The 27,820-nt window shown below is 46.1% G+C and overlaps 1 protein-coding gene across 1 annotated transcript in view; it reads left to right on the top strand.

The window, feature by feature from the left end:
• Nucleotides 1–14,475, top strand: part of B3GNT2 (UDP-GlcNAc:betaGal beta-1,3-N-acetylglucosaminyltransferase 2) — a 28,668-nt gene extending 14,193 nt beyond the window's left edge. The window contains exon 2 of the mRNA XM_003830876.5: nt 11,954–14,475. Within this exon, the coding sequence (XP_003830924.1) occupies nt 11,963–13,156 (1,194 nt within the window). The 5' untranslated portion in view covers nt 11,954–11,962 and the 3' untranslated portion in view covers nt 13,157–14,475. The remainder of the gene's footprint in view (nt 1–11,953) is intronic.
• The last annotated feature ends 13,345 nt before the right edge of the window (nt 14,476–27,820 follow it).

Here is a 27,820-nt window from a genome sequence, read left to right as displayed (position 1 = left end):
ACCAAAGTCCAAACACTGGCTCCACTGGGATTAGCTCTGTGACCTCAAACTAATTGCCTCACATTTTTTAGCTTGTTGTGGAGATTAAATGAGATGAGAACATCCCAACATTAAAAATGGGCAAAGGGCGTGGGGGAGTAGGAAGACCAGGAAGGAAGCATATGAAAAGATGGCATCAATTAAAACAGGGAGATGTTCTTTTTTGGTAAAGATTAAAAAGGAGGACAGTGGCCGGGTGCGGTGGCTCAGACCTGTAATCCCAGCACTTTGGGAGGCTGAAGTGGGCAGATCACTTGAGGTCAGGAGTTCGAGACCAGCCTGGCTAATATAGCGAAACCCCATCTCTACTAAATAATACAAAAATTAGCTGGGTGTGGTGGTGGGCGCCTACAGTCCCAGCTACTTGGGAGGCAGAGGTAGGAGAATCACTTGAACCCGGGAGGCAGGGGTTGCAGTGAGCCGAGATCGCACCACTGACTCCAGCCTGGATGACAGAGCGAGACTCCATCTCAAAAAAAAAAATAATAATAATAGGAGTACAGTATTCACTGTCAGTGTGAATGACTTCATGCTCTTGGGTATACAACGAGAGGATAAATCAGTGTGACCTTTCTTTTTGGTGGGATGTTAAGGGTGAGAGTGAGGGGAATAGCTTGATTCTATGCTAACTGACTTTAAAAGGTTGGGTTCCCTTCGTAATATGTTTCCTCCGGAAGTAACCAGATGATGATGTGTCTAGGAGGGTGTTTATGTGTTTTCAGTTATAGGAAAAATCAGAAACAACTCATAAGCTCATTGATTAGCAATTGATAAAGCAGTTGGGTGGGGTGACTCATGCCTGTAATCCCAGCACTTTGGGAGGCTGAGGCAGGTAGATCATTTGAGGCCAGGAGTTTGAGACCAGCCTAGGCGACATGGCAAAACCCTGTCTCCACAAAAAATACCAAAATTAGCCAGGTGTGGTGACATGCCTGTAGTCCCAGCTACTCAGGATGCTGAAGTGTGGGGGCATCGATTGAACCCAGGAGGTTGAGGCTGCAGTGAGCTGTGATTGCGCCACTGCACTTCAACCTGGGTGACAGAGTAAGACCCTGTCCCCCCCGTCCCCCCAAAAAAATTTCATAAGGCAGACCACATTTACCTATATTCTGGCAGGGGAGTTAGAGATCCGACAGAAGACAAACCACTCTTCCCCTGTGAACTGAATCTGCTTTAGAGAAATTAAGTCTTCGGGACAACAAAACCAACTAAAGTTGTAATCAATGGGCATCCAACTTGGAGTTCTTCATTTTTTCCCTTATTTCATGTTCCTATGTGATGTGGTCAGTTTTCTGTTTTAAGTAGAGGGGACAGGAAAGAAAACACATTCTTCCAGTCCATCCAGCAGCAGCATTTGTGAAGCAGCCACAGCTTCACATACCTTCTTCCTAGCAGCCCTGGGCCCCACCAGCTCCTACCTGCCCTTCTAGTGTGGCCTCAGAACCTGTCTGTCCATGAACTGGCTGTGTCCATCTTTGCCTGCAGACACTCTGTGCCGTACCCCATGTCTTGCCTGCCCTGCTTCTCTCTACATTTCTGAAATTTGCCCTGTTGGAAGCCCCACTAAGGTCCTGCCTTGACCCCTGCTGTTGACTAAAGGGCTGTCACGTATTTATTATCTCTGCCAATTCAGTGTATAGGACCCATGTTTTATACCCGCTTTTCCCCAAACCCCAGACTTAAATAAAAATGTTCGTTGTTAGAAGTGACTCTGGGTTGGTGATGTAGAGATCTATAACTTGTGCCAGTTTTTAAGTATTGCCTTCCTGCTCCAAATTCACCCTCAGTTGCCTGATCTCTGAAAATGGGTCTGGGCCCTTTAAATGTTTTTTCTTTGCCTTTTGTAAGTAGAGGGCTCTGAAGGGGACCTTGTACGAGGAAGGGATTTTTCTTCCTGATTTCATATGTGTGCATGCGCGTGCTTTTCCTGCACTCCTATATTCCTGCAGGGCACACCTTTCTCCAGCATCTGTTGCTCTGTTTTCTGCAGCTCTGGCATCAGTGGTACCAGGAGCCTAAGACTGGGTGGTCCTTATCCAACCCAGATCATTGCTTCCTACAGCCTCTCAGCCCCCATGTGTGTACCCCAAGCCCCCCTGGTGCTGGCCATCTGGTGAGCTAGCCACCTGATCTTTGTCCTGAGCACAACCCTAAGCTGCTCTGGCCTAGGGTATACATTGACGTGGCAAGCTCCTATGGAGGGAGGCCTCTTCACTCCGGTCCAGCAGCACCTGATGACTCCCTGTGTGTGCCCCTCCTTCCTTCTGTCTGCTTGACTGTCTACACCCAGACTTGCTTGCCTGTACCCTAGAGGGTTGCCCCTGCTGCTTGGTGACTGTGGGGGATCTCTGGCCTAGGTACCCAGGAGTTTTTCTGCCATCTATACTTTCTTCAACAAACTCAGAAAAAACCCCTGCCCTACCAAATTTTGGGGGATATTTTTCATCTGTTCCAGGGCATCCTTTAGATTGTTATTTCATCTTTATAGTTTACTCAAGTATCATATTTATTGTATTAAACTTCCCTTGCTTAGATTACTGTTTGGTTTCTACCCGCTGGTTGAACCCAGACTGAAAAACATTCTATGCAGCTCACCTAAGCAGGCAGAAGGATGAATCAGAGAGAAGTCTTTAGAGATTTCTGAGGGCTCACTGAGAGCCTGCCAGAGTACACTTGCTTGTACACAGGTCCTAGAGGTTGGAGTGGAAGCATTTACCAAGCCACGTACAAGCTCTTACCAAGGGCTTCCAATATGCATTAAGCTCCCCCAAAAGGGACTGCTTGCATTCCGGTGTTTTTTTCTAAAATGACTGTCAGCTGGGGCAACATGAGGAGACCTCGTCTCTACAAAAAAATTTAAAAAATTAGTTGGGTGTGGTGGCACATCCCAGCTGCTCGAGAGGCTGAGGTGGAAGGATCGCTTGGGCCTGGGAGGTTGAGGCTGCAGTGATCAGGCAACTGTAGTCTAGCTTGGGTGACAGCAGAGACCCTGTCTCAAAAACAAAAAATGATTGTCCCACCTTAGGTAAGTAGATGCCCCCAGGTTGCAAATCTGTACTAAGGATCTTCCTCTAGATATGCTTCCCATGACTGTCATGGCCTTGTAGGTTGCAATTGCTGGAAGTCCATCCCTCTCCAGAAAGGAGGTAGAGATGCCCCATTTTGGGATAAGGGTGCAGGAGGGATAATGGGTCTGCTGCGGAAGAAGATGGCACCCTCACCTGGAAGCACTGCTGAATCCCACACACCTGCACACCCATGAGTCTGCTGCCTTTGGTGGTCTGGGGCTGACTGTGGGAAATGAGGGGGCGGCTGTACTTCTCACCCCAGTTTACCTCTTCAGATCTTGCCCCCACCCTCACGTCTAACATGGAGTCAGCACTGCTGAAATTCTTATCTCCCCTAAGTCTAGCAAGTTATTTAAATTTTTCTGTTACCCTTTAGTTCTTAATAAGTGAGACAGTTTTCTATAAACATGTCTGTAATTTACACATGTGATTTTTCCATTGTCATCTCTTAGGAGAAAGGGTGTATATATATATAATCTGGTTTCTACTGAACACTGTGTTCAGTAAACTTGTCCAGATGACCAAAGTATCTGTTCCTTTAGCAAATGCTGGGTAAGTCTCAGGTACCATGTGCTGGAGTGTAATGGTGGTGCAGTGTGAAGACCTTGACTGTGGAGGGTTCCCAGGCAGAGGCATCCTGATCAGGAGCAGATACCCTGACTCCTGGGCAGTGAGGCTGGTGTTTAGGCTGGGGCATACCCTTGGGCAGGAAATCTCTTAAGAGAAAGAAGTGATGAAACCCTGAGTTCAACCTCTGGGAATGGAGAAGAAAGGAGTTCTAGAAAACAACAGACACATAGCTAGAGTTAGGCTCTGAGGGAACAGTAGCATATTGGTGGTGGTCTGGGGGAACTGTGGGAACAGCGTGAGCAGGGAGGGTGTGTCCAGGGGACTGAAGACTTGGGAAATAAGACATATTTGGGAACATAGTGGGAAAGGAGGCTGTAGGCTATTGCAGGCTCTGGAATAGAGGAGAGATGAGGAGGGAGCTACCAGTGGCGTTATAGAAGCACCTGGCTCCTGGCTGAATGCGCAGAGCAGGAAGCAACTCAAGGTAATGTGGAGTTTTCACCAGGTGCCTGAGAACTTGATCCATTGCACACAGAGGCCCGAGGAAGAGGGACTCTGCAAGGCATGTGGAAGCTAATATCTGGAGTTAGTTTGTTGACCCATGAACCCTCCTTTTGGAGGTGATGTTCATGGCATTGAATGGACGAGTTTGTAGAGAGAAGACTACTAAAGAGGCAGTGAAGGACGGAACTTTGAGAAATGTGCTTCGTTTAGGGTTTGGTGGAAAAGGCAGACCCCTGAAGAGCTATTGGAGGTTGTATCATCCCATTTTACAAAGGAGGAAAGTGAGGCTTAGAGAGGTCAGGTAACTTGCCTAAGGTCACACAGCCAGTAGGTAGCATAACCAGAATTTAATCCTGGTCCTGTCACTCCAGATGCCAAACTGGTTTTCCAGTCTGAAAATGGATCTGGGACATCTCCATCCTCAAACGTCTGCTACCCTTGTTTTTAAATTGCATAATCTTTCCACCTAGACCTAAAACCCTCTTTAGTTTACTAAAGGCAGGGCAGAATGGCCTCTGGGAGGGTTAATTCCCTTCTCCTTTTTTCCCCAAATTTCTGTATGTGTTTATTTGAAGAATACATCTAGTGGCTAATTTGATTTGAAATGATGAATATCATTTGAGAAAATCGGCCACACTGGGCTCTCGGGGGGTTGTAATCAGTGGGGACCAGAATATGTCCTGCCAGATGCTTTGATCTATAATGTTGCCTGTGGGACTGTGTAGGTGAGTAGATTCATTATAAATACATTTCCCTTTTAATTTGAACATGAAGGCTAAAAGTAATGGCTGGGAACCAAATTCCTTAAATCTAGCTGACAGTAGTTCTGTGACTTACAGACTGGAGAGCAGAGGTAGACCATCATCTTAGCTGAGTGCCAGCCTCTTGGTGAGGGAGTCCGGGGAGTCCTGAGGCTCCCTTGCCCCGGTGAGAACCCAGGCCAGGCCTTTTTCCGCAATCAAGGAACAAGCTCTAGGTGTGGCCCAGCTCTTCTGGTCCCACTGAGCTGCTCCACTCACACCCTTACCACTCCACCATCTGCCAGCAGTGCTGGGAGCTGTTCTCTCCCCTAGAGCCATTTAGCTGCAAACTGTCTCTGTCTCTGTTTATCCGAGCAGAACCTGGAAGGGGCTGGCAAGGACTAGGCAACAGATGGGACAGCCAGAGAGGTGAGGACTTAGGTAAACCACTCTTGCCAGACTCCCGGAGGTGGTGGGGAGGGAAAGGGCAGAGTGAACGTGCTCCTCTGGCCTCGTGATATGGCAGGGGGCTTGGGCTCTTTCTGAGGATTTGTGTGTCCTGTTGGAGCAGGAAAGTGAACAGGAACCAGGATGCCCCCTAGAGATGGAGGCTGCTAGCTCTGACACTCCTGGGGTTTAGTCAGAAGCTTGGATTTCCAGCCCCTTTCTCTCAGCCTGAGTGGGTGGGGGTGACTGGTCATTTTATTTCATGGTTACAAGGAGGCCTTGCTTTTCTTTCATCCTTAATCTTGGTAGTAGGAGAAAGTGCAGGGCAGCCTTGGCACAGGTCTTGGGTCTGGCTTGTACGTATTGCTCTTTCTGTCCCTGGCTAGTTACTGTCGGGCATCTTTTTAGCTTGCCTGAGCCCATGGCGGGGGAGTCAGACCCTGCCTGAGTTCTGGGAGAGAGTCCTCATGGCTGTTGGTGGCCACATTCAAATGTTTTCTGGCCAGCAGTTTTGCTTCAGTGCTACAGGGCTCTCAGAATTGAAGGGAACCTTTTTAGGGTCATTGGGTTCAGGGATTCCCAGTCTAGTGTCCATGAGTGAAACGTTGGAATTGTTTCAGTATTTGAGTCCTAAGGAAAACAGCCTGTGTGGGCTAAGTAGGTATTGAAGACCTTTGCTTCGGTCAGAGTGAAACCAGCTGAAGGTCATCTCATGTGGATGGGTGGGAGGGAGGCCTGGGGGAGGAGGGATCATAGCTTCTGATTTTTCTTTTTTTTTTTTTTTTTAAAGAGATAGGGTCTCACTCTGTCACTCAGCCTGGAGTACAGTGGTACAATCTCAGCTCACTGCTGCCTGGATCTTCTGGGTTCAAGCAGCCCTCCCACCTCAGCCTCCTGAGTGGCTGGGACCACAGGTGCATGCCACTACACCCAGCTAATTTTTTTTTAATGTAGACATGGGGTCTTGCTATGTTGCCCAGGTTGGTCTCGAACTCCTGGGCTCAAGCAATCCTCTCACCCTGGCTTCCTAAAGTGTTGGGGTTACAGGCGTGAGCCATGGCACCCAGCCCATAGCTTCTGATTAATAGAACAGTGGGACAATAGCAAAATGGGTGCCTTTGAAAACCATGGTTTTGCATGGGAGAAAAAAAAATTAAAAACAGCCTCTTAGCTAAGAAACTAAGGTCTTGAGAAATTGGCTTCCCCAGGGTCATAAAGTCCACGTGAGTCACTGTCTGTTTTCACAGCTTGGTAATCTTTCCCATGTTCCAGTACAATGTGTAGAAGAAACTAGAACTAGAAGGCCTGGGCGCAAGCCCTGACTCCATCACTTGCTGGCTGGGAACCTGGGACTCTCTAAGCCTCATTTTTTCTCATTTTCTTTTAGGGGAGAGATGAATGGGGGCTGCATTTTGCCCAGAGCCTAGCCTGTAGAGTCACTAATGTTACTTAAGATAGTACACTGCCTCCCATATCTGATTGTTGACTCGTAGTTTTGTGGGTGAAAATGTATAAATACAGAGCTTTTAAAAAGTTACTTTAAGAAGATTAACCATGGAAAATTAGACACAAATCCCTTCAGTTCCTGCAGTCATAACCATACGCAGCAGCGTTTGCTTCCGTGATTGTGTGATGGTTGAAAACTCGCACTCTGGAGCTATCATTGCCTGGGTTTGAGTCCTGGCTCTACCATTTACCAGCTGTGTGACATTGGACAAGTTCAGTCACTTGTCCACCCACCCTGTGCCCCCTACCCTGTGCCTCAGCGAAATAAGCAGTGGGAATTTAGAGTATCTGCCTCAAAGGGTTGCTGGTGCTTGGTACATATTTGTTAAGGCAGGTGTGTTCATGTTTCACTATTACATGTAGGAGCCCTTAGGACGTGGCACAGGCATAAGGGAAGGTGTGCAGGTAATAGAGATGGGTGTTGTGACAGCCTCTATGCAGTACTGTAGGGGTCGAATACAGCGATGCTGACACAGGCTGGGGGTGGGCTGTGGAACAGGGAACCCCGCATGGGGCTGTGTGCTGTATCCCGGTCTCCAGCGTGCGGCGGAAGAGGCTGCTTACAGGGCAGACCTTTGGGAGCGTTAAAGGATGTGAAAACACCCTCTCATCCCACCACCCTGAATAAACCCACTTTGTTTTTGTGTAGTATTTTATCTAGATTGTCACATAGTTTCAGCATCATGTCTGTACTGTTTTGTAAGCCATTTTTCAGCTAAGGTTTTCTCTGTTATACTGTCTTTCTAAATATTTTCATTTCATTAAACAAAACCAACTGAAGTTTCAAAACTGTTCTGTCCCTGTTGGGGACAAGGTAAAAAGCTAAGGTTGCTTTGTGTTTGTATATGGGGTTTTCTCTTATTTCTGTTACAACAGAAAGTCTGTGTTTCACAGCGAGAGTTTATAACATCTTCCCCCAGCTTTGGGGTGAGTTTTCTTAAATTCTTCTTACGCAATGTAACTTCCTGCTGAAGAAAGGACATTGGAATTGGGTTTTCTGTCTGCGATGGGAATGTTTAGTCAGATATTTAGAGAACTTTTTCCCACAGATATTTTTTATGGGGGTCACTGCTTTATCCTCCTTTCCATGAACTTGGCTTTGTTCTAAGAGCCTACTAGAAGCCGAGTTGTCATGCAAGACACTGTGCCCAGGTCACCAGTGCACGATGACATTTAACCTTGATGGAAATGTGCAGTTGAGAATCTTGTTTTCTCCACCTTCCTCTTCAGATTGGCTTGAAAGAAATACCCTTTAGCAAGTAATGGGAAGAGTTGCCTCAAATTGAGCCTTTGGGAATCTGAAGTCTTTTACAAGAAAGGCTGATCTGTTTCCTGAGGTGGGGCTGGGAGCTTGTAGGTGCCCCCATTTCTCTTTCTTTGGAGCCTCTTTAACTATCAATGTACCGTGATCCCGTGCCATAATCAGCCTGTGGGACTTCACTGTTGACCTGGACCAGGTAACTAGAATGTGGTTGAGCCTCATAGAAAAAAGAGATCCAGAGAGTCCTGGATTGGGAGCCAGAAGGTGGTCTTGTCTAAGCCTTGTCACGTAACTCTTCCATAATATTCAGGCAAATCATCAGTCCCCTCTGAGCTTCCATTTTCTCCTGGTAAAGTGGCATCCCGTGCAATGAGAAATGAGCAGGAAAATGCCCTGCAGGCTGGAGGCCTTGAGCACTTAAATGAAAGTTGAGGGTGGTGTTCCCGGGAAGGCCATTCATTAGTCCCTGTGTCTTGAGCCAAGGTGATGTGAGAACTGTACCTTGGCGTGGCCTTCATTGAGGAAATAAAAGGCTGAATTTAGCAGATGAAGTTGGAAATCTTGCCAGGGGTCAGCAAGCTTATTCCTCAAAGCATCCTCAAAAGAAGGATTGGTGTTTTCCGTGATAGAGGCTTCAAGTGGTTATGGCTGGATTCCAGTTATTCATGGCCTCCCCCATAATCTAGATGTATAAACTTGTTAAATTATCTGGAGTCATTTTTACATATTATTCACTCTGTATCTTTCCTAGGAGAATTAGCTCTGGAAGTTCACAGCCTCCTATGTAAAGTACTGTGCTTCCCTTTTTTCTTCCCTAAGCTGTCCTCTTTTACTCCAGAAATTTTGGTAAAGGTCTATTACTGTTTAAATCCCTTTACTGAGTTAAATTTTTGCCAGGTATTAAGCTGTTCATAGTATGTGCTGTTTTTTCCTGAGTAGTTTTGCTCTGTCACCCAGGCTGGAGTGCAGTGGCACGATCTCAGCTCACTGCAACCTCAGCCTCCCAAGTAGCTTGGACTACAGGAGTGCACCACCATGCTTTTTTTGTATTTTTAGTAGAGGCAGGGTTTTGCTGTATTGGCCAGGCTGGTCTCAAACTCCTGGCCTCAAGTGATCTGCCCATCTCGGCCTACCAAAGCAAAGTGCTGGGTTTACAGGCGTGAGTCACTGTGCCCGGCCCCTTTGCAAATCTTTTTCTTCATTGTAGTTTTTCACCATCACACATTTCCTGTTGCCCTTCCTTCCAGACTAGGAAGGGCCTGAGACCTAGAGACAGCAGTACTGGGTCAAGGGCTCACTTTAGCATTAGGAGAATTGTCCCAAGTTAGAGAGAACCTTTTCTTTTTGAGAAGTATTTGAGAAATAACTGGAGTTATCACGGAAGTCTCCAAAGGTATGAGGTTAGGTTTTTCAAGAGTAGTTTCGTGGGCAGGGGACCAGGGAGTGGGTGCTGCTGATTGGCTGTGGATGCAATCAAAGCCATGTGCTGAGTCTGCAGGGGTTGGGGGGAGTCATGAGTCTCTAGTCTGGGTGGGGTAAGTCTGAAAAACATTCAAAAGACCAATCTTAGTTTCTATAATAGTGGTGTTAACTACAGGAGCACTTGGGGAAGTCAAAGATCTTGTGGCCTCTGGCCACATGACTTCTGAGCAATACGGGATCATAAAAACTGTGCTTACATTTTAGCAGAATTCAGGCCCCTCTCAATCCTAATCTTGTGACCTTTCATTAGCCTCAGCCCCCTGAACAAGGAAGGGATCAGTTTTATGGAGGGACTGTTACCATCTTTGCTTCCAAGTTAAACTGTAAACTAAATTTCTCCCGTGGTTAACTTGGCCTATGCCCAGGAATGAGTGGAGACAGCTAGCCTGTGAGGGTAGACGCAAGATGGAGTCAGCCATGCTAGATTTCTTACTGTCCATAATCTTTGCAAAGGTGGTTTCAGCAGTAGTAAATAAAAGCAACCAGATAAAGGTCTACTAGGCAGATCTTTAGAGACACACAATAGCTTGTGAATTCCTGTTGATCTCATCTGGGCTCTCTAATATGTAATAGTTTTACAGCATTCTTAGCATGACAAATATTTTTCTACTTTACCGTTTGTTAGAATCCAGTGAACTTAAAAATCCTCTCCTTTCAAAAAGCAAATACTAGATTAAAATAGTTGCAAAGCTTTTTTTTAGGGATTGGAGAAGTGTAGCTACCTTTTGGCATGGTACAGACTTGGAATCTGTTTGCCTTGGCTGGTATTCCAGTCTGCCCTTCTTTAAATGTGTACCTCCTCAGGTATAAAATGGGAATGAGTAATAGTACCTAAGGATAAATTCCCAGTTGAATTAACCTGATAAGAAAATCTTCAGCTCTTTATAGAACATTGCCATCCCACTTTTTTGGGCTATCTTTTAATGTCACCTTGGTTTAAATGTTCATTCTTGTATAGGTCATCCATGTCAATAGTGTTAGAACCTTGGATATCCCCAGCAAACCATCTCATTACTCATTCTTTATTCTTCCATTGCCCACAGCCTGAAATCCTTTGATATTTCACTAAAATATCATTTGTATTTCCCTTTTTGTTTTTGCTACAAACAATAGAGATCTTAAATATACACTTCAGGTTTTGACAAATGCATACATCCGTGGAGCCTTCATCAGGATCAAGACCTACATGGTACATTTCTGTACCCCAGGAAGTTCCTTCCTATCCTTCTCTAAGCCCACCACCTCCATCACTTTCAGATTTCTAGAACCTAAATTCGTTTTGCCTGTTCTTGAAGTTAATATAAATGAAAATTTGGGTCTGGCCTTCATTCACAATGTAATGTTGTAATGTTTCATCCACAATAGTTTCCCTTTCTATTGCCGAGGGGGTATACCATTGTATGCAGATGCCACAGTTTGATCATCTGTTCTGTTGATATTGGGCTGTTGCCAGTTTTTGGCTATTGGGATAAAGCTGTCCTGAGTCTGCTTTCATTTTCTCTGTCTGAGATGCTCTGTGGTTCCTGTCTCCTGCTTCCTAGCCCTGCAACCTTGGGCAAGTGTCTTAATCTCTCCGCTTTGGTTTCCTTATCTGTAAAATGGTAGGTTGGAAAATAACTCAGGGTTGGGACTAACATTAAAAAAAAGAGAGAGAGATAGGGTCAGACATGCCTATAATCCCAGCACTTTGGGAGGCTGAGGCGGGAGGATCACCTTAGGTTGGGAGTTTGAGCCCAGCCTGAGCAACATAACCAGTCCCTGTTTCTACATTTTAAAATCTCAAAGTTTTTCAAATGAAATAGAAGAGAACTTGAGAGTGAATGACATGGAACTGCACACAGTGCATCACACATGTAAATAGAGTTTTGTGTATGTATGTGTATACTAAACACAGTGTAAAATGTATTTGTTATAATTTAGGCAAATCGGTTTGCCAAGCACTGTATGTGCCATTGTAAGCAAGGAAGTTGAACTCTCCTGAGGTTATTTAGTAATAGGTATTTCTAGCTTCAGCATGTCTAAAACAGTCACTTACATAGTGCTTGCTGTGAGCCACGCACTATTTTAAAAGCTTTCCATATAACATCATATACTCACAACCATCCTTTGAAGTGGGCTTGATTCCCATTTTATATATGGAGAAGTTGAGACAGGGACTATCCCACTTGCCCATGATCACAAAGCTAGAAAGGAAGGGCCAAGATTTGAACCTAGGCAGTGCAAGTGTAGAGTCTTTGCTGTAAACCACTATTCCTGGGGAGACAAGTAAAATAAATTGTTATGTGCAAATGCAAATTGGTAATTAATTGATACAATACTCCACCCCTTTATTCCAGATATGAGAAATGAGTGTTGGACGTCGAAGAATAAAGTTGTTGGGTATCCTGATGATGGCAAATGTCTTCATTTATTTTATTATGGAAGTCTCCAAAAGCAGTAGCCAAGAAAAAAATGGAAAAGGGGAAGTAATAATACCCAAAGAGAAGTTCTGGAAGATATCTACCCCTCCCGAGGCATACTGGAACCGAGAGCAAGAGAAGCTGAACCGGCAGTACAACCCCATCCTGAGCATGCTGACCAACCAGACGGGGGAGGCAGGCAGGCTCTCCAATATAAGCCATCTGAACTACTGCGAACCTGACCTGAGGGTCACGTCGGTGGTTACGGGTTTTAACAACTTGCCGGACAGATTTAAAGACTTTCTGCTGTATTTGAGATGCCGCAATTATTCACTGCTTATAGATCAGCCGGATAAGTGTGCAAAGAAACCCTTCTTGTTGCTGGCGATTAAGTCCCTCACTCCACATTTTGCCAGAAGGCAAGCAATCCGGGAATCCTGGGGCCAAGAAAGCAACGCAGGGAACCAAACGGTGGTGCGAGTCTTCCTGCTGGGCCAGACACCCCCAGAGGACAACCACCCCGACCTTTCAGATATGCTGAAATTTGAGAGTGAGAAGCACCAAGACATTCTTATGTGGAACTACAGAGACACTTTCTTCAACTTGTCTCTGAAGGAAGTGCTGTTTCTCAGGTGGGTAAGTACTTCCTGCCCAGACACTGAGTTTGTTTTCAAGGGCGATGACGATGTTTTTGTGAACACCCATCACATCCTAAATTACTTGAATAGTTTATCCAAGACCAAAGCCAAAGATCTCTTCATAGGTGATGTGATCCACAATGCTGGACCTCATCGGGATAAGAAGCTGAAGTACTACATCCCAGAAGTTGTTTACTCTGGCCTCTACCCACCCTATGCAGGGGGAGGGGGGTTCCTCTACTCCGGCCACCTGGCCCTGAGGCTGTACCATATCACTGACCAGGTCCATCTCTACCCCATTGATGACGTTTATACTGGAATGTGCCTTCAGAAACTCGGCCTCGTTCCAGAGAAACACAAAGGCTTCAGGACATTTGATATCGAGGAGAAAAACAAAAATAACATCTGCTCCTATGTAGATCTGATGTTAGTACATAGTAGAAAACCTCAAGAGATGATTGATATTTGGTCTCAGTTGCAGAGTGCTCATTTAAAATGCTAAAATAGATACAAACTCAATTTTGCATAGAAAGGTGTATTTTGAATAGTTCCCATGTTGTGTTCTCACATTAGAGTAATTTCTATATTAAACCATGAAAATTGCCTTTATGAGCGATACCCATTTGAGGGCCTCTAAACCCTTCAATTTGGTACTCACGTGAAGAGGGAAAGCGGAAGATGGTAATTTTTTTTTACGGATGATATGGCAGGATGATTGGTTCTGATCTTACTGGCTAGTGCTCATTTTTAAAAAACTTGTACCCTCTTATCTGAAATCCTGTTTCTGGAATTTGGCCATTTTAAGTGATTTTGTTTGCCCTCTTCTATAATATTCCTACTTCCCATAATAATGACTGATTTATTTGTAATTCAGGTATTTATAAACCTATTGGCTACAAAGACTTTGTTAAACATTATCCAGTGGTTTTCGTGAAATGGAATTATGTTTATTTTTATGGGATTTGGGTAAATTTTAAATTGTCTAGAAAACTGAATTTTCAGTTGTCAGTTGTGGAATTCTGTTTTTCAATTGTGGAAATTTCCTGCCACCCCAACAGTATTTTTGTGTGTTAATTAATTTTGCAAAATGAGAATCATGGTGTGACACTCATCTAATTTACCTTGTTGTGATGTTATGGTCATAATAAGGAGAAAGGGGGTTTAATTTTTCTTGTATTTGGTTTGCTGGTGGTATCATAGTGTAATTTTAGTATTTGAAAATCAGTATGATTCCTTAATGGCCAACTGAAGATTGAATTGCCCCTAACAACCATATCGTGTTAGTGAATTTTCAATATGGACCAGGAAGGCATATGTATTTTGAACTTGAGTGAAAAGGTTGAAGTTACAGACTTTTGCATAGATGGTTTGTCAATTTAAAATTCCAGAATTTATTATTGCCATATTTTCACATGCTGCTTATACAAGATTATTATTCTGAGTAGTAACTGCTTCCCTGTCTATGTAGAAGTGCCTGTGTTTTTATTTATTGTTCAGATCAAAGACCAAAACATTTTCTTAAATATATTTTATGTAATATTTTATTTGTATACAGTGTTGTTGACGAAATATTTAACTAGAGCATGATATTTTAAATGTTAAGGTGTAACATATGTTAAATAAAACTGTTATTTTTGAATTTTAAAATTTGTTTTTTGGGGGTATGAACTACTAGAGTTTAAAATTCTGCCAAACAATTACTTATATGTACTATTGTGTAACATACTTTCTTGAAATATTTTTGTTTATAGAATTGAAGGTTCTTATCAGATGGGATACTGGGGACTATAAACAATGGAAATAAAGCCACTGTATTTTTAATTTTTTGTGTAATGTGTAATCTATAATCCTTTTGTTTCCCATATTTGAGAACATTTTTCCCTGAAAGAGGCCAGTTTCCTCCCCAGAAACCATTACAGTAGTGTTGAACTATCACTGTCTCTCAGTGCGTCATCCATCTTTGCATTTAAAATCCCCAAAGTGCTTTCCCATTTAAAGTCTTTAAAGAAAAGTGAGAATATTTATTTATGCTTCCATTTTCAGTGAGTATAAATAATTTAATTAGAGAGTGGTGTGGCATTGTAAAGATTGTGTTATCCTAAGCCATTTCTATTTTGGAGTTTGTAGCCACAAAGATGAAATATAGAAGCAGCCTTGACTACTCAATTTCCTTTCATAGACCCATGTTGAGAAGACACTACTAACGTCCAGTGGGAAACAAGTAGACAATTGATGAAGCTCAAAAAACAGAAGGGTTAGTGTTGTAAGAGCAAACAGTCTAATCCTGTTTGGAATGTGGAAGCCATTTCTGAGCAAGTATGAGGACACAGGTGCTTGATTTGAGATTGAAGACTATTTTCAGCCTGGTCTTCCTGAAGGTTTCCTGGGGCCTGCGTCTGCCTTCTACTCCCATGGCTGCTAGCACACACCTCCCAGAGGGCCATATTGCCACATTATGGTTAGAGAAGAATAAAGAAGTAAAGAAGCTCTGAGAACATTCACAGGTAATTGGATCACATTTGCATTTGTCCAAAAAGCCTGACCACGCATTCTCAGGTAATAGGTTTCTCCTCTCAGAGGAATTTCAATTTTTTTTCTTGTTAGAGATTCCCCTTCTCTGAGGTTTCAAGTCTCTTGTAGAGAAAGAAGAGATGGAGCAGGTTTTGAATGAGGTGTGGAGGGCCACTGGGGGGCCTTTTGTGAGCCTTCAGTCCACATGTGTGCTGTTGTTTGAACATGAGTTCTTGGTGCTGATGACATTTGGATGAGATGATCTCTGGCCCTTCTTCGTTTGGCAGAAGTTCTTGTGCAATGGCTGCCCAAGCCCACCGCACTGGTCATTGCTGCCCTGTGAGATGGACCTCATGGGCTTTTTAGCAGAGCACGTTAGGTTTTAGAGCTTTACGCATGCTTGGGCTCTATTATGGCGCAAACTCTTAAATCCAGGAAGGCCTCTCTTGGTGCCCACAATATGGGTTCTCACCTGATCCCCCATCTCACGGATGGAACTGCTGTAAGTCTAACTTATTCTTTGAGAACTGTTTAACAATTAGGCCTCAAGGGAAACTGGTATTTTGGGCCCTTTTCTTGGCTATTCCCAACTCATGTTGATTTTGAGTTTGAAGGTCAAAAAGGCTGAAAGCATTGCCAGCATTTGGACTATTCATAAACCCAAGCAGGTCTTAAAAAAAGGATGCAAGAGACAAGAATGGCTCATTCCCCTTCCTGATCCTGGTTATACCCATGTCCTTTCTTGAGATGGTCAAGAGAGGCTGGAAAGAAGAACAGGAAATTGGGGGAGTGCTTTGTTACACTTGGAAATTGAGTCAAGAATTAAAGACACCCAAAGTGGACCATCTCCTACTTGTCCACTCCTAATTGGTGGTGATGCGGAATATTTGATGTCCCGGGTCATCTTGACTTTCTCAGATGCAAAAAGGGAGGGTGACTTTACTAATGGAAAGGATGGGAAGCTGAAATGAATGAAGCCTTCAGTTGGGCCAAAGTTTAACTTCCCTGTGATTTGCCTTCTGATGAAAAATGCCAGATGAAGTGAAAATTCTTGTTTCTTGGCCTAGAACAGGAAGATACATACTTTACATGCTGGGCTATTGAGACTATGAAATTAGGTTTTCCTTAATGTAAATCCAATTGCTAGAAACATTTGCCAAATAAGATTTTTTGAACTGAACTTTGTTTGCATTAATCTGAAAAACTGAAGTATTCTGACTCATGAAGTTCTCAAAGTAATACACTAAAAAAGTTTTGCCCTTAATACCATTATATCTTGTAGAGGCCAAGAATGAGGGACTTCTGTCTTTAAAGAGCCCTAAAAATCTCGTTTGCTCACGTGATATGAATTACCGTATTTGTTGTAAATGCGCAACTTTGTACACACTAAAAGCACTGCCAATATGATTTTTTATCAGTTGTGCCTCAGAGATATTAAAATGTGACATCTTAAATATTACATATTAGAATAATTGAAATACAGCATGAGTCTTTATATATATTTTTAAACCCTTAAATTGAAAGATGGAGTCCTAGGCCGGGTGCGGTGGCTCACGCCTGTAATCCCAGCACTTTGGGAGGCCGAGGCGGGCGGATCATGAGGTCAGGAGTTCGAGACCAGCCTGGCCAACATGGTGAAACCCCATCTCTACTAAAATTACAAAAAATTAGCCGGGCGTGGTGGCGGCACCTGTAATTCCAGCTACTCGGGAGGCTGAGGCAGGAGAATGGTTTGAACCCAGGAGGCGGAGGTTGCAGTGAGCCGAGATCACACCACTGCACTCCAGCCTGGGTGACAGAGCGAGACTCCATCTCAAAAAAAAAAAAAAAAAAGAGTCCTGTTCAGGTGCATTTCCTGCTTCTGTCACTTTGACCTGTGTTTATGAATTCTCATCCCAAGCAACCCTGGTGGCTTTTGAGCTTTGTCAGTTGCTTTCTTCTTGGCTGTTGTGCATGGTGAAAGGGGATGTGTTAACTGCACTGAAGCAGCGAGAGTAGTTTTAATTTGATTGTAATCCAAGGGCTTATTTCTAAGTCAGGGGCCTGGCAGTTGAACAAAGAGTTTGCAGCTTCCTGACAGCTGACCCACACGGGATTGGAGGGTGGGCCTTTGATGCTCCTCAAGCAATAAGCCACATGGAGAACTTGCATCGTAAGTGTTAGCAAGGGCTCACCTCACTGCCTTGGAAACCTACCATCCTGTGACTTGCCCTTTCCCAGCCTGTCTTCAACTCACATCCTCTCTTCCTGCTCATCACCCCAGGCCTTCCTGAAGTTGGCTTTCCTAGCTATTCTACTGGGCACCAACTTCCACCACCTCTTTAAAAAGTATCTCAAGTACAAAATAAACATTATCCTATCCTTGGTTTGGGTTTTTCCAGAAAACAGACTTTAAGACAGGGATTCCAGCTCAGGTAGACTTTGGTGGAAGTGCAGGCACAAAGTTCAGCAGGAAGTGGCCCTTGGAAGGCAGCAGATGAGGAGTGTGAAGCCACTGCCACTGTGGGATTGGAGCTCAACCCCACAGGGAATCTGGAAAACAGTGCAGAATGCATGCCTCAGAATGCACCTGTCTGAGGCTTGAAGGAGCTGAACTTTTTTTTTTTTTTGAGATGGGGTCTAGCTCTGTTGCCCAGGATGAAGTGGGCGCAATTAGTGGCGTGATCTTGGCTCACTGCAACCTCCGTCTCCCAGGATGAAGCAATTCCCCGCCTCAGCCTCCCGAATAGCTGGGATTACAGGCGCCCATCACTGTGCCCAGCTAGTTTTTGTATTTTCAATAGAGACAGGGTTTTGCCATGTTGGCCAGGCTGGTCTTGAACTCCTGACCTCAGGTGATCCACCCACCTCGGCCTCAGCAAAGTGCTGGGATTACAGGCGTGAGTCACCGCGCCCGGCCTGAACTACTTTTTATTTCTATTTTTTAAGACGGAGTCTCTCTCTGTTGCCCAGGCTAGAGTGTAATGGTGCAATCCCAGCTCACTGCAACCTCTGCCTCCTGGGTTTAAGCAATTCTCCTGGCTCAGCCTCCCAAGTAGCTGAGATTACAGGCGTGTGCCACCCGTCCAGCTAATTTTTGTATTTTTAGTAGAGATGGAGTTTCACCATGCTGGTCAGGCTGGTCTTGAACTCCTGCCCTCTAGTCATCTGCCCGCCTTGGCCTCCCAAAGTGCTAGGATTACAGGCAAGAGCCACCGTGTCTGGCCTTAGTAGATTGTAGAATTCTGCTGGAACCATCACTCCACTACAAAGCCAATTTGGTTTTAAGTCATGATGATTCTACCCGCCCTCTAGAAATTTTTTATTTTGGCCCTCTTTTTTTCTTTAAAAAATTTCCTAAACAGTTTGTTCTCTGATTGCTCCTCTTTCCATAGGAGCCTGTTCTTCATGGATGTAAGGACTGTGTATAAGGAAATGAATTAGAGTTTTGTTTTGTTTTTTAACAATTCTTATCTCAGGGATTAGGTGAGTTGTTCACCCTAATTCTTATGGAGAAGAACAAATACTAAGTGATGCTTGGTCCTTTAATGCAGGACTGAACTGATCTGTAGAAGTTCCTAGGAGGTGTTTCTTTTTCTGGGCTGTTTACCCACAAGGCCACTTCCTACACTGGAAGGCTGGGTGAGGGTCACTGTATGGACGTATGTCCTGGCTTCCTTTCAGGGACTGAGCAGGTTGGGGGCAGGTAGACTTGACCCCAGATCTTGGAGCTGCCTTTCTTCCCTTTGCTCTGGGTCTGTTTCGCGGTATTCTACTCAGCTGCTTCAACCTGAACCCTCTACCTCCCCTTCAGTTTATGGAGCATTCCTTAGCAGGTAAGCATCTGAGCTCATGTGCACTTAACCTGTGTGTTTGCGTGTGCGCATGCGCGTGTGCATTTGAGTCTTAAGAGGAAGAGTTGGTGAAGCCAGCCCCCCAGTTAGTCACCCCTTCTGCCTCCTCCAAGCTGGGAGCCTTTCCAGAGAAGTCTTCCTGTAACCCACATCCCGTGCAGCCTTCTCCCCATCGTGTGCTGGGCTGCGGTTTCCTCTTCCAGTTTGTCCATTAATACAATGCCGGATGTTTCCCGTCTTTCACAAAATGAATTATTTCTCTTGGTGGTATTGTCTTCACTGCCAGTGCGGCCTTGGGCTTCTTCATTATATCTTTTGTTATTTAGGTAGGGAAGGAGGCAAACACTTCTGACCATACACTATTCTGACCTGGGAGCCCCCAGCATTTTAAATGTATTAATTTAATTTTTTGAGATGGTCTCACTCTGTTGCCCAGGCTGGTGTGCAGTGGTGTGATCTAGGCTTACTGCAATGTCTGCCTCCTGGGTTCAAGTGATCCTTGTGCCTCAGCCTCCCAAGTAGCTGGGACCACAGGTGTGTGCCACCACACCTGGCTAATTTTTTTTTTTTTTTGTATTTTTAGTAGAGATGGGGTTTCGCTATGTTGGCCAGGCTGGTCTCGAACTCCTGGCCTCCAGTGATTCACCTGCCTTGGCTTTCCAAAGTGCTGGGATTACAGATGTGAGCCACTGTGCCCGGCCTATTTATAATTTTTAAAGACAGGGTCTCTGTCCCCCAGGCTGGAGTGCAGTGATGCAATCATAGCTCACTGCAGCCTCAACCTCCTGAGCTCAAGTGACCCTCCCGTCTCAGTCTCCTGAGTAGCTGGGACTGCAGGTGTGCACCCCCATGCTTGGCTCCCCAGCATTTTTTCTTGTCTTTCCTGACCTGAGGCCTTCACCACATTGACCTCCACACCTGGAAATTCTCCTTCCTGCCGTGGATACGGCATCTGTTGCCCGGGTTCTTGAATCTCTGCCTGAAAGCTTTCTTTGGCTGCTAAGTGCTGGGCCTGATCCTCCCACACTGCACCCACAGCCTCTTCCTGGGTCTCTTCCTTGGCCTCCCTGCACAGTCCTCAGAGTTATCTCTGTGGGCGCCCTCCCCGAAATATTTCCACCTCTCGTTCCTTTCTGAGTCAAGCCCACTCTTGAGTCCACCTCCGTGAAGGGGCTGTTGGCCCTTCATACCAGGAGAACCCTTCTATGTTTACTCCTAGCCCACCCATTCCCAGCGTCAGCGCCCTCGCCCTTCTCTTTCTCTGGAGTCCAATCAACCCTCCATTTCAAACAGTTCTGTCTCTCCAGCCCTCAGTCTCTCCCTGAATATGCAAGTCAGCCTGTCCTTGAAGCCAGCACGACTCTCGGGGTCCCCTTTGCCCATCTGTGTACACTTCTCAGCTTCAAACCCAGCAAGTCTCCTGCCCCATCCCCTTCCTGGGGAAATGGGTCTCTTTCGGAGGCCCCAGGCCTGAGGGAGGTCCATTTTGTAGAAATGGAAGGGGTTCCATTTTATGGTTTCTAAGGTGTATTTTCCACAAATTTAAAAGGATTGTCAGCTGGGTTTGGTGGCTTACGCCTGTGATCCCAGCACTTCGGGAGGCTGAGGCAGGAGGATTGCTTTAAGGCCAGGAGTTTGAGGCCAGTCTTGGTGACTTAGTGACAACGTGCCTCTATTGCAAAAAAAAAAAAGTAAAAGGACTGTCCCTTGGCTCCTGATCCTTTTAAGTGCTCTTAGCTCTGGGGCAGGCCCTCAGTTCCCTTCCAGGTTGCTCTGGGTTGCCCAGGAATGTGACGGAGGTGAGAATGCCCCTCATCAAGGCAAGAACGTGAATATCTAAGGTCGGCGCCTCCATCGTCATTAGGATCAGAGTGCATTCTACTTTGTTGTCCTAGTGGATATCTGCCTTGTGCTCAGAGTCATCTCCCCTACATTCCCCCACTCAAATGTAGGAGCTTCCCCTCCTCTGACTGCCTTTGGGTGAGGCCCCTGCCCCTTGTCTACCGGAACTGGGCGGAAAGGACCTGAGACAGAGCTGTCTCCCTCTGCCTTATCCTCCTCCTCTGCCCCTTCTGTAGAGCTCAGTAGTGGGAAAGTGGCCTTGGGAAGGGGCCTCTGGGGCTCGTCCACAGACACCTGACCATGCCCAGGCGGCATCCCTTCAGCTGTCAGAATTCCTGGGGTGGGTGGGTAGGAAGCAGCCAGGCCCTTCCAGCCTCAGTCTGGCTCTATCCAAGACCTCCCTGGACACTAGAGAAAGCCCCAGCTCTCACCTCCTTTTGACTCAGTGACCCTCTGGGGCTCTTCCTCCTCTCATTCAAGGGTTCAAGGCAACTGGGGTTTGCCTTTTCTACTTTTCCTACTCTTTCTACCTTTTCTACTTTTCCAATCTCACTGCAAAATGTGGCATAGTAATGAGCTGTTAACTCATCACTGGATAATTTATTTATAGTCTGGCGTGGAGAGAGGGGAGTGAAAATGTAGACTTTTGTTGACACAACATGAAGACTGCAGTGGGAAAGGCTTGCAGGAAACCTAACTGGGCGGAGATTCGGGAATCAGGCAACAGGTGCCAAGGCGCTGTGCAGGGACCTGGCCGGGTCCTGCCTTGTCGTTTCAGCTATTGGAACCTTTGAGGACAGACCTACCTGCTTCCGAGCTGCAGTCAACCAGGAGGCCAGAGCTGTGGCTACCCTGGCAGCAGCTGCGAAGCTGCTGTTTTTCTGGCTGGGGAGGTGGGAGAACCCAGGGAAAACCTCAGAAAAATAAAGAAAATCTGAATATGGACAAGCTCAGATGTCTTAAATAGCAACAATATCACATTAATCTTTCCTCTTGTGGGATATGAGAAATGAGTGGTAGACACTGAAGATAAAGTTGTTGGGCTTCAAGTTGGTGGGAAATGCCTTTATTTATTTAATTGCAAAAGTCTCTAAAAGTGAGTCACCACGGAAGGAATGAAGAAGGAGGGGTTGTGATGGACTGTCAAGAAAGCTGGGGAACTTTCCCACTCACTGTCTTGAAGAACAAGACAAAGAGAAGATGCAAAACCACCCCACTGAGGCTGGCGCTGGAGGCCTGGGGAGAGCATTTCATTGCTGGGGGTGGCCTGTCTCACTGGTCCCTCCTCCAGAAGTTGGAGAGATGCTACCTAGCTGAGTGTTGAGCACTTGTCCCTGCAACTGAGTACCTGCTCGACAAATAGGGGCTGCCATGGCAATAAAAAACCCAGCTGTGGCAGATGTTTATTATTGCAGACAATTAGAAATATTCTCTGCATTATCCCAGGTCTTGGCATAGTTCATTGTTGGTAGACCAACCCAATAAATTACTTTTCTGAGATAACATTGATGTGTTGGGTGAACCTTTCACTTAGAAAGCTATTTTATTGTATTTTAATTTTTGAAACAGAGTCTCACTCTGCCATCCCAGCTGGGGGAGTGCAGTGGCACGATCTCGGCTCACTGCAACCTCTGCCTACCAGGTTCAAGCGATTCTGCTGCCTCAGCTTCCCAAGTAGCTGGGATTACAGGCGCCCGCCACCACGCCCAGCTAATTTTTTGTATTGTTAGTAGAGACAGGGTTTCTCCATATGGGCCAGGCTGGTCTTGAACTCCTGACCTCAAGTGATCTGCCTGCCTCGGCCTCCCAAAGTGTTGGGATTACAGGCGTGAGCCACCGTGTCCAGCCTCACTTAGAAAGCTTTAAATTGAAAAGTAAACATTTTCAGTTTTGAATTCATTTTGACTTACTGAGAAGTTATAAAAATAGTATGCAGAAGCCAGCCGTGGTGGCTCACGCCTATAATCCCAGCACTTTGGGAGGCTGAGGTGGGCGAATCATGAGTTCAGGGGTTGAAGACCAGCCTGGCCAACATGGTGAAACCCTGTGTCTACTAAAAATACAAATATTAGCCGGGCATGGTGGCGGGTGCCTGTAATCCCAGCTACTCGGGAGGCTGAGGCAGGAGAATCGCTCGAACCTGGGAGGTGGAGGTTGCAGTGAGCTGAGATCGTGCCATTGCACTCCAGCCTGGGGGACAAGAGCGAGACGAAGTCTCAAAAAAAAAAAATAGTATGCAGAGAACCCATATGCCTCTACCCACGTATTCCCAATGTTAACATCTTACATAATCGTATCATAATTATCAAAATCAACATTGGACCAACTAAGAACAGCAATGAAATTAACATTGCTATTATTCTATTAACTGCACTGCAAACCTGACTTGAATTTTACCAATGTTTTTCACTAATGTCCATTTTCTTTTTTGTTCTTTTTTTAATTTGACACAGGGCCTCACTCTGTCACCCAGGGTGAGTGCAGTGGTGTGATCATGGCTCACTGCACCCTTGACTTCCTGGGCTTGTGTGATCCTACAGGTGTATACCACCACGCCCAGCAAAGATGTCCACTTTCTGTTCCCAGATGCTATTTAAGGCCCCACATGGCATTTGGTTATTTTTCCTTGGTTTTCTCCCATCTGTTTCTCAATCTTTCCTTGTCTTTCATGACTTTAACACTTCTGATGAGTACTGGTTATTTGTAGAATGTCCTTCCATTTGGGCTTGTATGGTGTTTTGCGTGATTAGAATGAGGTTATATATTTTTGGCAAGAATACCACAGACGTGATGTTTTGTCCATCTCGAGGCCTCACATTGGGAGCTCTTGATGTCACTGTGTCCTATTCCTGGTTATATTAACCTTGTGCACTGGGTTCCTCCACAGTAAGGTATTGTCTTTCTCTTTGTAGTTAAAAAATATCTTGGGGGACATTAATATATGTAAAATGTGCAAATAATTCAGTGAGTCAATGCATGTAAGGTGCTTGGAGCCTGGCATGTAGTAAGTGCTCGATGAATGAGTAGCTGCTGCTTTTGTTGTCATTATTAGTGCTGCTTCTGTGCCAGTTCTCTTCCAGCCTCCCTCCTCTGCTGTTCAGTCCTTTGACTCTCTGTTCATTGTCCTCTGCCTCTTGGGCTGATCCTCCTCCGGCTGGTTGCTTCCTTACATGAGGATTGACTGTCTTGCTCAAAATGTCTGTGTCCTTAAGCAGGGCCAAGAAGAGCTCCGTTCTTCTCATCAGCGTATGGGGTTGGGTGGAGGAGGAGCCTACTATTACTCAAAGGTAAGAGACAAAGCTGTGCTAACAGAACAGATGCCTCTGTCTTTGCAAGTTGTGCCTACTTCTGAGGTGACCTTGGGGGGACCCCATCTGGTCCACATCCCTGGACCAGAACGTGTCCTGGAGGGACAGGTCAGAGGAGCAGCCCACCTGGCTGAGGCCCGGAGGCAGGAATGAGCCAGAGGTGAAACTCCTCCTGGGGGAGGTGGTGGAGTTTTCTCCAAGGAGCGGCTGGGTTGCTGCGCTGAGCAACCTCCAGGGGCAGGAGAGCCAGGGCAGGGGTGGAGGGAGCATCAGGCCTGCTGGGGGAGGCCTCCCCTGCCCGCGATGGGCAAGGCGGTGCCAGTTAAAGCAACCTTAGTTCCCTCTGTAGATGAGAGCAGGGGTTCCCTCCTTCCTCAGTCGGGGTTAGGAGATGCCAGCATGCTCCAGTTGCTTTCTGGGGCTCCCATACCCTGGTCTAGCACACAGAACTCTATCTGCAGAATGGCTGTTCTTGGCAGCAATCTCAGCCTTCCAGACTCCGCTCCAACTTTGGAGCATTTGAGCTCTATTTTTATGCAGAGAGGAGAAGTTTCCCATGTTTGAAAATAGCTGCCATGCAGAGGACTGTGGTAGCTCCTGTTGTTGGTTGTCCTTCTGTCCTCCTTTTTCTGGAGATGGACTGTGCCCCGGGGCTGTGGGGTGATAAACAGGGCCTATTGGAACCCTCCTGGGGACTGGGAGAGGGAAGCTCTTCTTCCACTGGTGTTGCTAAATGGGCATGGTGGAGTTGCCTGGCCCTCGCCCTAACAAGTCAGAATGAGGGCAACACTTGTGGAAGGAGGAGGGGCTGGGAGTGGTGCCAGCGTCCATGAGCCCCTTGCACCTGCCTCCATCCTGGCCTTCCCAGCCACGTGAGCCTTTTTCTTTTTTGCTTAAGCTGACTGGAGTCGGTCCTGACTGATACCATGAAGGCCTGCTTCCTTCCCTGAGTTCTAAGGTGAGCCCAGCTGCAGGTGCCTCCAGATTCCCGCCCTGAAACACCCAATTTTAAGACTGTGATAGTTGCTTCCAGTAGGCAGCTGGGGAAGAAACTTGATGTACCTGCATTAGGCCAAAAATCTAAGTGGAAAGACTTAGGAAGCAGGGAACACCTTTCTTCAGCTGTTCAATGTTCAGTGTTCAGTGTCGGTCCGAAGACCCCTGGGTGAGAGATAACAGTTTCTCTTTCAGCGTCAAGTTTATACATTTAGTTTATAGATGTTTGCTTTGGTGACAAGTGAAGAGCTGAAAAAAGGAGTGTGCATGCAAACCCAGTTCCTTGGGAGAGGAAGATGCTGGTGGGCTGGGAAGAGATTTCAAGGGGGAGAGAGGTACTTGGTTGCCTGTATAGTCATTGTGGGGTGTGGGCCAGATGTGTCAGGTCTTATGGCCTAGGAGGGAGAGCTGGGTTTAGACCCTCACTCTTCCATAGCACAGTAACAAACAGCCTGGCCCGCCCAGAGGGAAAGGTGGATGCTCATTAGAAATTTCTGTGCTCCAAGCTGCCCTGGGTTCTCCTGGGCCAGAGCAAGCTGGGGTCTGGTCTTGCCCCTCTGCTGAGGCTGGAACAGCTGACCGACAGCCCCCTGCTGTCACATTCCTGGAAATATGCAGGGACCCCTGTGCCCCACCTGGGGGAGAATTGGGGTCTGGCTATGTGGCAAGCACTCGGGAAGCAGGGAGGGAAGCGTAGTATGCCTGTGTGCTGTGGCCCACTCATCCCAGTCCCGGCCCCTTCCTCATGTAACAGATGAGCAAAGTGAAGCCAACCCAAGTTTAAACAACTAGCAAGTATTTTATACTTGGGGCCAGGATTTATACCTGCAGTCTCTGATTCCATTGCCCGTGGACTTTACCCCGCTATGGGACCGTCTCCCTGAGCCTTCCAAAGGAGGACATGTGCCACCAAAGGGCTACCAGCACTGCAAAGTCTGTCAGCTCCCTACCCATGAACTTGTATTTGCCTTTTGCCCTTTGACCCCACTGTCCAGAGATTTTTGTCTCCATCAACTGCCTCACTCAGGCGTCGTCAGCCCAGAGTCTGACCCGAGTCCCACTTTTGCCTCACTGTGCAAAGCTTGGGTTCCTACTCACAGACCTACAGTGTTTGTCAGTAAAGAGGTGGGCCACCCCAGAGTAGACATGTGTTATTAGATTAGATGAGAAAACTAAGCCTCAGAGGATGTGATTTTTTTTTTTTTTTTTTTTTTTTTTAGACGGAGTCTCGCTCTGTCGCCCAGGCTGGAGTGCAGTGGCACTATCTCTGCTCACTGCAAGCTATGCCTCCCGGGTTCATGCCATTCTCCTGCCTCAGCCTCCCGAGTAGCTGGGATTACAGGTGCACGCCACCACACCCAGCTAATTTTTGTATTTTTAGTAGAGATGAGGTTTTGCCATGTTGGCCAGGGTGGTCTTGAACTCCGGACCTCACGTGATCCGCCTGCCTCAGCCCCTCAGCCTCCCAAAGTGCTGGGATTACAGGCTGAGCCACCATACCTGGCTGAATTTTTATGTTTAAAAAGACAGCCTCGCTCTGTTGCCCAGGCTGCAGTGCAGTGGCACTATCATGGCTCACTGCAGCCTCAAATCCTGGACTCAAGCAAGAGCCAGCTTGTGTGTATATACATGTGTGTGTATATATATATGTGTGTATATATATATGTGTGTATATATATACATATATATACATATATATACACACACACACACATATATATATATATATATGTTTTTTTTTTTTTTTTGGTAGAAACTGGGTCTATGTTGCCCAGGCCTGTCTCAAACTCCTGGCCTCAAGCAATCCTCCCCTCTTGGCCTCCCAAAGTGCTGGGGTTACAAGGATGAGCCACTGTGCCAGGAAGAGGATTTAACCTTTTAATTTCAAATAGGCAGTAAAAGGTAAGGCAGGTTAGGGGTTGCCTAGGTTTTGAAGTTGCTGTAGGGAAATGGGGAGTGACTACTATGGGATGTAGGGTTTCTTTTCGGTATGATGAAAATGTTCTAAAATTCACTGTGGCAATGGTCGAACAACCCTGTGGATATACCAAACCCCATTGAATGATACACTTTAAATAGGTGAATTATGTGGATGTAAACTATATCTCAATAAAGTTGTATTAAAAAATAAAATTCCAGCCAGGTGCAGTGGCTCACACCTGTAATCCCAGCACTTTGGGAAGCTGAGGTGGGTGGATCATCTGAGGTCAGGAGTTCGAGACCAGCCTGGCCAACATGGTGAAACCCTGTCTATACTAAACATACAAAAATTAGCCAGGCGTGGTGGTGGGTGCCTGTAATCCCAGCTACTCGGGAGGCTGAGGCAGGAGAATCACTTGAACCCGGGAGGTGGAGGTTGCAGTGAGCTGAGATCGCACCACTGCACTCCAGCCTGGGCGACAGAGTGAGACTCCGTCTCAAAAAAAAAAAAAAAATTCACTGAATCTAAAAAAAAAGTTCAGGCAGGGCCTCAATTCCAAATCTTGTAATAACCAGAACAAATCGATCAATTCAGACTGCCCCTCCAATACCAGTAACAGACAGGACCTTCATGTGATGCGCTAATAGGCTTACTGCCCACCAGAAGTCTCCTTTTAATGTCCTCCTCTCCCCCACCCCCGCCCAGGGTTGGGGCGGACTGTCCCTGAGGTGTCCTTCACAGTTCTGATGACGAAT

The sequence above is a fragment of the Pan paniscus genome, chromosome 12 (genome assembly GCF_029289425.2).
Source record: "Pan paniscus chromosome 12, NHGRI_mPanPan1-v2.0_pri, whole genome shotgun sequence".
NCBI classification, from domain to species: Eukaryota; Metazoa; Chordata; class Mammalia; order Primates; family Hominidae; genus Pan; species Pan paniscus.
Note: the sequence above shows the minus strand (reverse complement) of the source record. Positions and strands in the feature narration are given on the sequence as shown.